Genomic DNA, 14,159 nt, shown 5'->3' on the forward strand with positions numbered 1-14,159 from the left:
GACACAATAAACCTTATGTAGTTTTCTGTTGCAGTTATCCCTGTGAGGGAGTTCTGTTTACACAATCTTAGCAATGCTACTGAAAAAAGATAAATAGATTTTACTTGCTTATTTTATTTACTGGCAACAGCACCCTTTTAAAATTGCCTGCTACCATGTAGATTTACATTGTACGTTGGACTTGAGTTTTGATAAACTAGCCAACATTTTAGTTGGTTTTAATTTGCACCAAATTGCTCACTGAATGTCATACAAAAACTCCGTGAGTGAACTCTTTTGTTTTCTTATTCAGTTACAAGTGAAAGGAAATCATTTGGAAATCTGTATAATTAGTCTCATTGTAATAACTGAGCTCACAAAAAGAGAATCAGTAGTAACACTGGATCTCAGTTTAAGTTGGAATTCTGCTCCTTGTTCATGAGTTTTCTGAAAGCTTTTGTAATGCCTTTGTTCCTCAGGCTGCAGATCAGAGGACTGCATGAAGAGCATGAAGAGCGTTAGAGTGTAGAACGAAGACACCTATTTGTCTTGCTCAAAGGCATACACAGAAGAAGGCTTCATGTCAGGGTCTGTGCTGAGGAGGGCTGCACAGATGAGGAATGGTGGGAGCCCCCCCCCCCCCGCTCCTGATCAGGATCCTGAATCAGGAGCAGTGGGACAGTATAGATTTGGAACAGTGGTTTGCAGAGGGACATAGTTCAGAAGACAAAGGTTGGGAGGAACTGTGGGTGACAGCTAGAAGAAGAAGAACAGTGAGAGAGAGAGAGAGAGAGAGAGAGAGAGAGAGAGTGTTAACAGACTCTAGTTTGCTGGAAAGTGTCCAGTTGTCCAGGAGATTAAATAAGGTAGCTGCACAAAAGGCATGGTGGTTGCAAGCAGCGGAAGTGACTATGGGGGAAGTGGGTAGAAACCTTAACTGAGAGCACCTTTCCTCTGAGATGGACACATTGTTCTTGAGCTGGGTTCCTTAAAATCTCTTTGAATGATAAGAGACTATTTTTGCTTTGTTCGGCTTATCCACAGAAAAAGGGAGAAGGAAGCTGCTCTCCCGAAGCCTGACATTCCATGGATTCACTCTAAGGACAGATAAGATGTAAGAGACAAGAATGATGGAGAGGGCAGCAAAGTACTGGGCTGTGCCCCAAGGGAAGGAGATGGTCCTGTTCTCAGATAATAAGACACATGGCATTCTGGGAGTAATAGTAGATGAGCAACAGGTATCACAGAAGGACAGGTGCCATGGGAAGAAGCACCACTCATTCAGAAAGCTATAAACTCCATAGTATCTATAGCATGTATGGAGCTACTGAGGCACCTCAGTTGAGTGCCTTGCTCCATTTTGACAGGCCTGATATTTTTACCAGGTGCAAGACCTTGAAAGTTTTCCTCTTCTTACTGAGTCCTAATTAGCCCTTAAGGGGGTTGTTTACAAAAAGACGAAACAGTTTTTGTTGGCATCTTGGTTTCATGGCACCTTCGTATATAACTAGACCCAATGCAAATTATTACACTGGAATCAATGTTCTTAGACCATTTTGTATTGGATGATGTTGAGCTTTATGGACTATGTCATGCTGTACATGCTGACCTTTTTCTGTCAATGCAGCAACTTCAGGTCTTCCACTTTGTCTGTAGCAATTCAAGCTAGGAGGATACTTCCTTATCAAACAGTGTAAGATGCATTCTATAGGTTCTTGGAGGAATACAGTCCACTCTTGAACATAAATTGGAGCAGTTGCACCAGTAGAAACTTCCACTGGAGAAAGAAAATAATGATATCCCAGGTAATTTCTTGATGGCGTGGTAGAAGCTGCTAGAGCAACCTTTTGCTCAGAAGCAGGTTGATCAGTCATCAGCTAAGTTGGCTACATGTGGATTAGGGTGTGGGTGCGGCTGAGTCCCACTTTGCCCTTCCTAAAGTTACAAGCTTTTATGTTGTGTAAGGCTATTTATTGCAACACTACGTCAAGTAATGTAGTGACTCTGTTTTATTTCTGAAGCTGGAGAAATGGAAATTCTACACTACTCATCTACATGATGTTCTGTTCTCCACCAATGACCATCCTTTAATGACAACACTGTTGTCTTCTAGGGATTAAAAACACATATAACTGTGGAGATTTCTTACCATATTTCAGACAGAAAACTACTAAGCAGTTTTCGTTTTGTTTCTCTTTGATTCCATCGGGGGGGGGGGGGAATGCCTGACAGGAACAGCAGTAGAGTGAAGGAGTTTGTCTTCTTGGGATTCACTGACAGTCCAGAATTGGCTGCTATCTTGTTTGCATTGTTTCTAGTCAATTATCTCATCACAATTGTGGGGAATTTTGGGATTCTTATGTTAATTAGGGCCGATGCTCGACTTCACACCCCCATGTATTTCTTCCTTAGTAATTTGTCCTTCTTAGACATTTGCTATTCAACCACCATCAGTCCAAGGCTGCTGATGGACCTTTTAAGAGAAAAGAAAGTGATTACTTTCAATGAGTGTCTAGTTCAATTCTATTTCTATGTAACTTTTGCCACCACTGAGTGTTACCTCCTGGCTGCTATGGCATACGATCGGTACATGGCCATCTGCAACCCACTCACCTACACAATCACCATGTCTCAGAAAGTTTGTGTTTCTTTGGTGGCTGGTTCATACATTGCTGGAACACTCAATTCTATGATACACACAGGATGTTTGACTCATTTATCCTTTTGTGGTCCTAATGTCATTGATCATTTTTTTTGTGAAGGTCCTCCACTCTTTCAACTTTCATGTTCTGATACCAGCATCAATTTGTATGTGATGTTTGCTTTTGCTGGCTTTAACCTGATAAGCACCCATTTCACCGTCCTTATCTCTTACTCTTACATTGTTGCCACTATTTTGAGAATTCGCTCAGCTGAGGGCAGGTACAAAGCCTTCTCCACCTGCTCCTCTCACCTGCTGGCTGTCATCATCCTTTATGGAAGCTTGATCTTTATCTACCTCCAACCTAATTCAACAAATGGAGGCAAAGTGACCTCTTTGTTGTATGCGGTGGTAATACCCATGCTAAACCCTCTCATCTACAGCTTGAGGAACAAGGAAGTCAAGAGTGCTTTGACACGGGTGATGGAGAAGCGTATTGCCTGACAATGTTAAGGTTTAGTGTTGATATGGAATGCTCTGTGAAGACTGCTGGAGGATAGCAGCTGTTTATTTGGGATTTGGCTGATGTTTGACTGGAATATTAAAAAAGAATAAGTAATTTTGTGGCAGAAACTGGGCCATGTGGAACTATTTCAAGGACTATTTTCCAATAGGACTTCTCCAATAGCTGCCTCTCTTAGAGAACCAAAAGGAGTTGATAGCACCTTCCCAGTGAAGCCTTGAAGACTCAATGAATATCCTTTTTGATTAAGAGAGCAGAAGATAGAAGTGAAATATACTTCATGGTGTTTCAAGTTGTTGCTCAGCTTTACTGTATGAACTACTTTGAGTCCAGATGTTGTTGAAAAGCTACATATATAGATATATATTCTGATCAAATAAAAGCAAATAACTAAATGTTTGAAGCACTTTTCATACATTCTCTCTGGCATCTTACCAAACCCCTGTAAGGTAAGCTCATATTATAGTCCTTACTTTGGACCAATTTCATGGAGAATTATCTTATTAGGCATATTTATATTGGATAGATAACTCAATGGCTTCTAGTCAGAATTGCTAATAGAAACCTCTTTGGATAAAAGAAGCATATATCTGGGACAAACAAAAGGAAGATGGTCAGCACCAAAATTCCCTGCATGCAGAAGCTTCTGACTGGTTCATGTTGGTGACAAGATGGTGAGCTAGATGAGCCTTCAACTGATTCAAAAAGGCACTTAAATAATGTTTTAAATAGTCGTATTGAGGCTGATTGAGCATGGATTGATGAAGGGCACACAGTCTGAACCAGGTTATTAATAGCTAATGCTATTAGTATTACATCAGTCCATACTGCTGAGGGTATTGTAATGTTGTGATTACAGAGTCACGGTGTTCTAGTGGACGCTGTATAAAAGACATGGGATTCCATGGGGAAGGGCTGCAAAAGCAGCAGTTGCTCCTCCCCTGGATGAGCATTAGTCCACAATGTCCCAGTTTCTAGCATCTGCAACATCCCAGTTTCTAGACACTACTCTCATTTCTTTTGTTTTGCTGCCGCCTTTCAGTGTTTTTAGCCAAGGAATGAGGTTATAGCATTGCTGCACCTTTTAAGCACCCATTGCCTAGACTCTAGAGAAGGAACTTCTTGTTTTGTTTTTATTAAGCCTTTCTTCTGGTCTTCTTTGTTGGAGAAGTAGTTGATTCTCCACAGAAAACAAACAAACAAACAAACAAACAAACAAACAAACAAACTGGTTTTTATAATTTTATTGTAGCTGGGATTGGAGGTAGTATACTGTGTGCCAACTCAAGAACTACAGGTAGCTACAATGACTGGAATTCATGAGCTTTCTAATTTAGGTCTTCTTTCATACATTAAAAAGGTGATTCCTGCCCTACTGGGTATATAAACATAAAAAATGCACTTTCCTAATACCAACTAGATAAAGTCCATCATTATACCCATTGTTGTTAAAACCATTTTGCTGGAGAAAGGAAAAGTTAGAGTCGAGCAGCTTTTGCCAATCTGGTGACCTCCATATACTTGTGTTTACTTCCGGTTGGGCTGCCCAGAGTACAGAGCAGAAGTCAGTGGTAGCCTAGTTGGTGCCTCATCCTTGTGAAACTGCTGAAGCTGTAGGGAAGTTTTGGAGGAGGCCACAGAACCCTGGTTCTCTTGGGTTACTTAGTATAATACTTTGGTTTTTTGCAAGCAGAGTCCTAACAACACTGACAATGTACCATGAAAATTTCTTTCTAGTGGAGATTTCCATTAAAAAGATCTGATAACATCATCATGCTTCTCCTTAGTGTTGTTGTTGTTGTTGTTGTATTTATAATCCACCCTTCAACCCAAAGGTACCCAGGCAGCAGACAAACAATTCATTAAACTACAACACAACAATAAAAACCATGGAGCACTAATTCTACTCAGAATATCTTTTCCCCCCAAGAATATTTATTAAGGTTTTCAATAATAATACAATAAAGATCAAAAAGTAAAAAGACAAAGGAAAAAAATAACAAAAATACAAAAACAAAAATAAAAATAATTAAAAACACATAAAATTTCCATGGCTTTCATTAACTTATTTCCCAGACCTCCTCATACCTCCCTTTTTTGTATTCCAATTTGAATTATTAGTTCAGCAAATCCTTATTAATAAATTTTAGCCTATTTCTAAACCCTTCCCCCCCATATTCTCTTAAAGCATTCTACTCAGAATATCAACGGATATGACTAACATAGCTGATAAATTTCAGTGGGTCTACTCTGTATATAAATTGGATAAAACCTGATAATGGCAAATAGTGTTATAAAACAGCAAACCAGCTGTTTTCATGATGACACATTTTTTAATAAGTTGGTGGAATCTTATTTTAAAAATTGTCACACTAAAGCAGTGACTTTGGCTGCATGTATCTCAGGTCTGCATTTGTATATACATGCATGTAACAAGCAGCACACATTCAGAAGCCTATAAACTCCAGGATGTTCATTGTGTGTATGGAGTTGCACAATTGCCTGAGAATTCAATTTAAGTTATTAACAGATGCAAAAGAAAGAGGAGGTTTTGCCCTGCCAGACTTGAAACTATATTATGAAGCATCATGTCTCTGTTGGTTAAAAGAATGGATAAAATAAAAAAATAGAAAATTATTGGATTTAGAAGGATTTGATAACAGATTTGAGTGGCACGCGTATTTATGGTTAGAGAAGAAGAAGAGTCATAAAGCTTTTGAAAACCACATCTTCCAAAAATCGCTAATTGAAGTTTGGGAGAGATATAAAAATTTATTGGAACCAGGAGTTCCACACTGGTTGTCTCCATTAGAGGTCATGTGTGTTAAGAAAATTAATATGAGGGGGAATTGGATTACTTATGGAGAATTAAATTCTTTAATTGGTGATTAAAGAAGGAGAGAAATGGAAAATGAAGCCATATGAACAAGTAAAAGAATATGTATTTGATTGGTTGCATTACTATCAGATAAATGATATGTTAAAAAAAGACTCGAAAGAGAAGGGTTATAAAGAAAAAGATTCAAAATTTCAAACAGAAATAATAAATAATGATTGTAAGACAATATCGAAAATGTATAAAATGTTGTTGGAATGGTATACGATGGATGAGGAAGTCAAGTTGGTAATGTTTGATTGGGCCAGAGATTTTGGGTACAATATACATTTTGAAGACTGGGTTAAAGTATGGAATGATAATTTGAAGTTTACAGCATGCACCACATTAAAGGAAAATGTTATGAAAATGGTATATACATGGTATATCCAGTGGCGTAGCATGGGTTGTCAGCACCCGGGGCAAGTAAGTTGCGCCCCCTAACCCGTGAATTTGCGCCCCTAACCCTAACCCCCATATGTTGCGCCCGGTGCGGCCGGCCCCCCCTGCACCCCCCACGCTACGCCACTGGGTATATCACACTGGTTAAATTAGCAAAAATGTTTAAAACTTGTAACAAGTGCTGGAAATGTAAAGAAAAAGAAGGAACTTTTTATCATATGTGGTGGGAATGTAAGAAAGTGAAGGGGTTCTGGGAGATGATATATAATGAGTTAAAGAAGATGCTGAAATATACTTTTGTAAAGAAACCAGAAGCCTTTCTCCTAGGAATAACAAGAAATGATATAAATAGAAAGGATTGTAAACTTTTCCAGTATGCAATAACAGCAGAGAGAATACTAATGGCCCAAAAATGGAAGCAGGAAGAACTACCGACTTTGGAGGAATGGAGAATGAAACTAACGGACTATGCAGAACTGGATAAACTAACTGGAAAAATAAGATATCAATGAGATCACGTTCATTGAGGACTGGGGAAAATTTACAGATTATTTGAAGAGTGTATGTGATGAAACAACAACACTAGTGGGTTTAAAAGAAGCTTTGTGAAAATATAAGGAATATTGCAAGAATGTAAATATGTTTGAAAAGGTATTTTAAAAGTACTGAATTTGGGGAATGATTAGATAAAAATTTAAATACGGATGATTGTCAGAAAAGCTCAGGGAAGTCCAAAAGATGAAAATATGTTATTTGTGAAATTGTTTGATTGGAGATATTTGTGCAAAACTTAATAAAAAATTATTTAAAAAAATACAAAACAATTGCCTGAGTTGAGGGCCTTGCTCCATTTTGAAAGGTCTGCTATTTTTACAGGAACAGTGGCTTGAAAGCTTTCCTCTTCTTACTGAGCACTAATTAATCCATAAGGAGTTGGTACACAAGGGGGGGCGGGGATATTGTTGGCATGTTGGTCTCATGGTACCACTGCATTTAACTTTGATGCAAGGCAGATTATTAAACTGGAAGTCAACAACCTTAGAACAGTAAACAAGAGACCATTAACTATTTGTAGAGCAGGGGTTGTCAACCTGGTTCCTACCACCTACTAGTGGGCGTTTCAGGGTTCTAGGTGGGTGGTAGGGGATTGTACGGCACAAGCTGAATCCTCCTTCCATCGAGCACTGGTGAGCGGTAAGGAAATATTACCATCAAGAAAGATGCAATAGTGGGCGGTAGGTATAAAAAGGTTGACTACCCCTACTGTAGAGTTTTATGGTCTATGTTCTGTTGCACATGCTGAACTTTTTCAATCAATGCAGCAACTGCAGGTCTTTCACTAATATCTGTAGCAATCTTAGTCAATAGTATGCTTGCCTATCAAACAGTTGTTTGCATCTTAGAGGACCTTGGAGGAATACAGATTCCACTCTTGGATCTAAGAAAGATCAAATGACCCAGTAGATGCTTCCACTGGAGGACACAAGGAAAGGAAAGAATGATATCCCAGGTAACTTCCTGATGGTAGGATAGAAGCTGCTAAACCAGCCCATTGCTCCTAACCATGCTGACCAGGATAGGTTACAGGTGGGTAAAGGTGAGGATAAGAATTTCCAAGACTCCAGACTCCTCCTGATGGCTTTTAAGCACTATAGTAAGTCATGGAAAAAGAGAAGGTCAAAGATGGCAGACACCCCTTATTGAGGGAGATGAAAGGAGCTGCTGGGCAGAGCCTGTCTGGTCTGATAGGAGGACAGCCAAAAATCTGAGGAGTCTTGGAGCCCAACATTGTGAAGTTCATCAAAAGGCTATTGACTACTTTAAATATGGCCTGATTCAGGAATTTCAACCTGGAGATTACAGTTCTAAAGGTCAAAACATGTGAGATAGGCTCATATCTACAGTGGGTTAAAATGAAGTTCTAATTGAATTCCTTCTCTTGAAAAAAATGAAACTGCATTTTCTGCAGCAAATAACAGACCCTCCACGTGTTCCCATTTTCCAGGGACATCCCTGATTTAGAGAAGTCATCCCAGTTTCTGGTTTGATCCCAGAATGCTCCACTTTCCCTAAGGATGTCCCTATTTTCATTGGATAAATGTTGGAGGGCATGGAGTTATTCAATCCCCAAGCCGCCTGAAGACAATCCTGTACAGGGAAGTTTTTTTAAAAAAATGTTTAATGTTTTATTATGTTTTTATATATGTTGGAAGCTGCCCAGAGTGGCTAGGGTGACCCAGTAAGATGTGTGGAGTATAAATAGTAAAATCATCATTATGGAATGGAACGTCCCTATTTTCATCATGGAAATGTTGGAGGATATGAAATAATAGCGCCAATATTTTGTGTTTCAACACTTTAATAGAATCAATTAACTATTTTTCTCTTAAGTGCATGTAACTATTACAAAGCACACACACATACACAAACATTACAGGAAGATGGTGTCGTAAGTACTGCAAGCAAGGAGATTTCAATGTTTCTGCATGCATGTTTGTGAAAGGGCTCCGCTGAAATATTATCAGAATTAAACTGCAAAATGCAGTGTAATTTAAGAGCATATGTTTTCCATGTGTTTTCTTTAACAGAATGAGATGTGCACATATAGTGGTCACCCTTTGTAGACAGGCCTAGTTTGCTACTGATAATAATCACTTAGTGTTCAATACCAGCAAGTTGGCCGCAGACAGAGGTGTTTCTGGGGAATCTTCACATGTCGGAATGTGGGCTCAGTCCCCCTCTGCCCTCCCTATATCATATGGTTGCCGTATTTCAAAAGGTGAAAATCTGGACACAAAAGCTTTTTGGGGTTTTTGCCAAAGTCGTTTAGCTTTTTTAGTTTTGCCTAAAGCTGTTTAGGTTTTTTGGTGAAATCACCTCAAAATGACACTGCCAACATGGATTGCCATGTGTCTGGATTGTCCCATAAATTTTGGTCGATTTACAGCTGAACACTGCTTACGACTGCAGTATTCCATATATGTCTGGGAAGTTCCGGACATATGGCCACCCTACTACATCACCCTCTCTTTGTGCTGTGTAAAGCTTTGTATACTGCCTTATTTCAAGGTAATAGAGTGCCACTGCTTTAAATTGTGAAGGAGGAGATATGGAAACACCATCCTCATATATTAAAGGTGTTCTCCACCAATGGTGATCCTTTAAATTTTATATTCCAGCCATAATTCAGGGGTTTAAACCTCAATTTCTCTATTTAAAAAAGCACATATAGTGGTGAAGACTGATTACCTCATTTCTGATGGTGAATGATTTCCAAATCTTCCCACTCCTCACCCACCACCATTTTGTTTCTCTTTGATTCCATCAGGGGGAAAAAATGCCTGACAGGAACAGCAGTAGAGTGAAGGAGTTTGTGTTCACGGGATTCACTGACAGTCCAGAGTTGGCTGCTATCTTATTTGCATTGTTTCTAGTCAATTATCTCATCACAATTGTGGGAAATCTTGGGATGCTTATGTTAATCAGGGCTGATGCTCGATTTCACACCCCCATGTATTTCTTCCTTAGTAATTTGTCCTTCTTAGACATTTGCTACTCAACTACCATCAGTCCCAGGCTGCTGAAAGACCTCCTAAGGGAAAAGAAAGTGATTACTTTCAATGAGTGTATAGTTCAGTTCTATTTTTATGTAACTTTTGCCACCACTGAGTGTTACCTCCTGGCTGCTATGGCATATGACCGCTACATGGCCATCTGTAACCCACTCACCTACACAATCACCATGTCTCAGAAGGTTTGTGCTTTTCTGGTGGCTGGTTCATACATTGCCAGAACTGTCAATGCTGTGATACACACAGGTTGCATGACTCGTTTATCATTTTGTGGTCCTAATGTCATTGATCATTTTTACTGTGAAGGTCCCCCACTCTTTCAACTTTCCTGTTCTGATACCAGCCTCAATATCTTTGTCATGTTTTCATTTGCTAGCTTTAACCTGATAAGCACCCATTTGACAGTCCTTATCTCTTACTCTTACATTGTTGCCACTATTTTGAGAATCCGCTCAGTTGAGGGCAGGCATAAAGCCTTCTCCACCTGCTCTTCCCACCTGATGGCTGTTATTATCCTTTATGGCAGCTTTATCTTTATGTATCTCCAACCTAATACATCAAGAAATGGAGGCAAAGTTGCCTCTTTATTGTACGCGGTGGTAATACCCATGCTAAATCCCCTCATCTACAGCTTGAGGAATAAGGAAGTGAAGAGTGCTCTGAGACGGGTGATGGAGAAGTATGTTGCCTGACAATGTTAAAGCTTATAATTTTTATAGGACTTTTGGTACAGACTGCTGGATGGTTGCAGCTGTGTCTCTGACATTTGGCTGATGTTTAACTGGAAGATAAAGAAGTAAGATAGGGAGGGAGTAAGAAAAGAAAGAAAGAAAGAAAGAAAGAAAGAAAGAAAGAAAGAAAGAAAGAAAATATTGCAATGGGTCAGAAGCTGGACTACTGTGGAAATATATCCAGGATTTCTCTCTTGCATGATATCTTCAACAGCCATTTCCTCTGAAAGAGCCAAGAGTAATTGATAGCATCTGCCCAGTGAAGTCTACAAGTCTCAAGGAATATCCTCTTTGAAGAAGAGAAGAAAAGATATATGAACTTCTTGATTATACACTTGTTGAAAAGCAGTACAGTGGTACCTCAGGTTAAGAACTTAATTCATTCTCGATCTCTGTTCTTAACCTGAAACTGTTCTTAACCTGAGGTACCACTTTAGCTAATAGGGCCTCCTGATGCCGCCACTGGAGCACAATTTCTGTTCTCACCCAGAAGCAAAGTTCTTAACCCGAGGTACTATTTCTGGGTTTCTGTAACCTGAAGCGTTTGTACCCTGAAGTGTCTGTAACTGAGGTACCACTGTACCACTAAAAAGTTTTGCAACTGTAATTTAAAATATGCAGAATGTTACAACAGCAGTAAAATAGACTAAAATAATTAACACTCCTACAAAATTTCTAAACATCTGGGTAGGTTTATCTGAATAAGAATGCCTTTAACAGGTGAAGGCACCTGTCCAATATAAAAAATCTAGGAGTTCTAAAGTGTCAGTGCTGGCACACCAAATGATATGTTCTTACAGATGTGGTGCAGGTATTTTGTTGATTTATAAACGTGCCAATTCTGTCGATTGTGTACACACATGGGGTAATGTGATATCGTAGGTAGACTGGTTGTTAAGGGGTTTAAATAATAACAGTAAAACCTTGAAGCTGGCCCTGTCACAGATTGGCAACAAGTGCAGATCTCTGAACACAGGTGTTATATGTTTGAGGAAGGACTTCTAGCAGGAGATGGATTGCACCAATGGTTGGCAACAATATGTTTGCTAAGAGTCTCCTGAACCTGATCAGGAGTGCTTTAAACTAAATCCTAAGGAGAAGGGAGACAGTATTACAGATGACAGGTGAACACCTGGTACTGGGGACAATAGCTTCATTTGCTGCACAGAAAACAGAAAACTGAAGTGGTGCTACAGAAACTTGGTAAAGGGCAAGCAACTACAAGAAGGAAGCAGCTGGAGGGAATGACTCATGGTTTCTGTTGTCTCCATACTATTGCACAGAGTATGGGAAACAAGCAATGAATACCATGAATTGGATACTTATGGGTATTACTGAAACTTGTGGGATGGGACTCATTACTGGAATGTAGAAATTGAGGTATAACCTGTTCAAAAGAAATTGTACAAACATTTGTAGATCCAAAAATATGAGGCAAAATGTTCAGGCTCTATTCTCATTTGTTTTTTTAAAGAAGCTAGTCTTTCCCCACCTTTCAGTGTTTTTAGCCAATGAATGAAGTTATAGCATTGATTGACCTTTAAAACACCCACAGTATAGCCTGTGTTGTTGTTGTTGTTGTCATCCATACCCTGCTCTTCAGCCAAAATGGTTACCAGAGTGGCTTACATACAATCATTTAAACAAGACACTTCCTGCCTGCAAGTGAGCCCTGCTTCCTGCTATGTAAGCCTGGGGTGCTGTATGAATGTAATGCTTTTTGGACCCTTGAGCCCCTGTAATTTCTATGGTGCAGTACTCCAGGGTGAGTTTCTTCTTTTAGTCTTGTCTTGTAGTAATAAAGGACATTTGTTCTTTGAGAGGCCTGGTTCCTTCTGACATGCTTTCCTGATACCCCAACACAACACTTCCCATCTCTCCCAATGAGGCAAAAGCCACAACAACGCTTTGGAGAAGATCCATTAGTGATGAGAAATAGCTCAGGTATTGTGCATAGTTCCTTTCTACTGTAAATGACTAGAAAAACCAGAGTAAGTTATGCAAAAAAGCAAAACTAAAACCTAAAACAACATGTATGTTCTAACTTAATTCACACAGGCTACAGAATCCTGGCTCTCTTGGTGTGGAATCTGGATTACTTTGGAATAGGAATTTGAGTTTTTGAGAGCATAGTCCTCGCATCACTGACAACATACCATACAAATTTCATTCTGGTAATGATTTCAAATCAAAGATCTGATAACATCATCATGGTTGTTGTTATATTACCAATTAGCATCTTAAAACAGAAATTCAGTTGTTTCATGACGACAGATTTTTGGATAGCAGTGGCATCTCATCCAAAAATTTGTTATAAGAAAGCAGTAATGTTGCCTTTTTGAGCCTCAGGTCATTATTTGTGTATACAAGCACCACACATTTTAAAAGCTACAAACTCCAGGGTGTTTCAGTATGGAGCTACTCATTTGCCAGGGTTCAGGACCTTGCTCCATTTTGACAGACTGATGTTTTTCACTGGGGCAGTTTCTTGAAAGTGTTCATTTCTTACAGAGTCCTAATTAGACTTTAATGAATTTGTTTACAATAAGAGGGGGCAGAATGTTGACATATTGGTCTCATGGCACCACTACATTTAACTAGACCCAAGGCAGATTATTAAATTGGAAGTCAACAACCTCAACAGTATCAGAGTACTTTGACTCAGTGGCTAGTCTATCCCTACAGTACACCTGTCTCTAGTCCCCCTACACTCTGGTTGCTTATATTTTGTTGTCATTTTGAAATCACTCTGTTGTATTGCTCTCTGAAGGAGTGCCAGAATGAGGTGGTCCTATGCTTGGGCATGGGGTGGGGAGGAGGAGAGCACATGCCAGGAACCACAACAGGACACGCATGATTATTGTGACACTATTAGGATTGTCCTACTCGCGTGTAGGACCCTGGCAGAGACACATGCCCAACTGGCACGTTGTCTCCCTCCTGGTCGGTCATTTGGGAGCTTCAAAAGCTTTCTCCAGCCTGAACATCACAGTGACTGATACTAAGAAGCATCAGCACACTTAGGGATCCTGCAGAGTATTTGCAGTTCGTGTAACTCAGTAGCACAGCATTTTGGCTAATCTACAATACACATGGAGCATTCTGACTTAGCTCCTTCCTCTTTCTCATTAGACAGCAAAGAGAAAGAACAAAGGACAATAGTCCCACTTCACAGAACACAGAAACACAAACATCCTGTCTCCGTCACTTCCCACACTGTGGAATAAAAACATACACCGTCATGTGATAGAACAACAATCCCATCACTGCAAACACGGATCCCAACAGACACTGGCCAACTTGCAGAGGCGATATTGTTACTTATATTCCCTTGTTCTTTTGAAACCCCACTGTGTTTGAAACCCCACAATACTGGAGAAGGATATGAATTGGAAACTAAATAGATATATGGCTATATGCTTATTCAACATTCATT

General features: G+C 39.5%; 2 protein-coding genes across 2 annotated transcripts; both read left to right on the plus strand.

Moving 5' to 3' along the window:
* Positions 1-2,200: 2,200 nt before the first annotated feature.
* Positions 2,201-3,124, plus strand: LOC310826776 (olfactory receptor 5G9-like; the record flags this gene model as incomplete). Its single annotated transcript, XM_083702097.1, has 1 exon — positions 2,201-3,124. The coding sequence occupies one exon, from the start codon at positions 2,201-2,203 to the stop codon at positions 3,122-3,124; it is 924 nt and encodes a 307-aa protein (XP_083558223.1).
* A 6,633-nt stretch (positions 3,125-9,757) lies between these two features.
* Positions 9,758-10,684, plus strand: LOC310826760 (olfactory receptor 5AP2-like; the record flags this gene model as incomplete). The annotated part of the gene is made up of 1 exon (XM_083702063.1): positions 9,758-10,684. The coding sequence occupies one exon, from the start codon at positions 9,758-9,760 to the stop codon at positions 10,682-10,684; it is 927 nt and encodes a 308-aa protein (XP_083558189.1).
* Positions 10,685-14,159: the final 3,475 nt, after the last annotated feature.

This window comes from Podarcis gaigeae (genome assembly GCF_964106915.1).
Source record: "Podarcis gaigeae genome assembly, chromosome: 1".
In the NCBI taxonomy this organism is placed as follows: Eukaryota; Metazoa; Chordata; class Lepidosauria; order Squamata; family Lacertidae; genus Podarcis; species Podarcis gaigeae.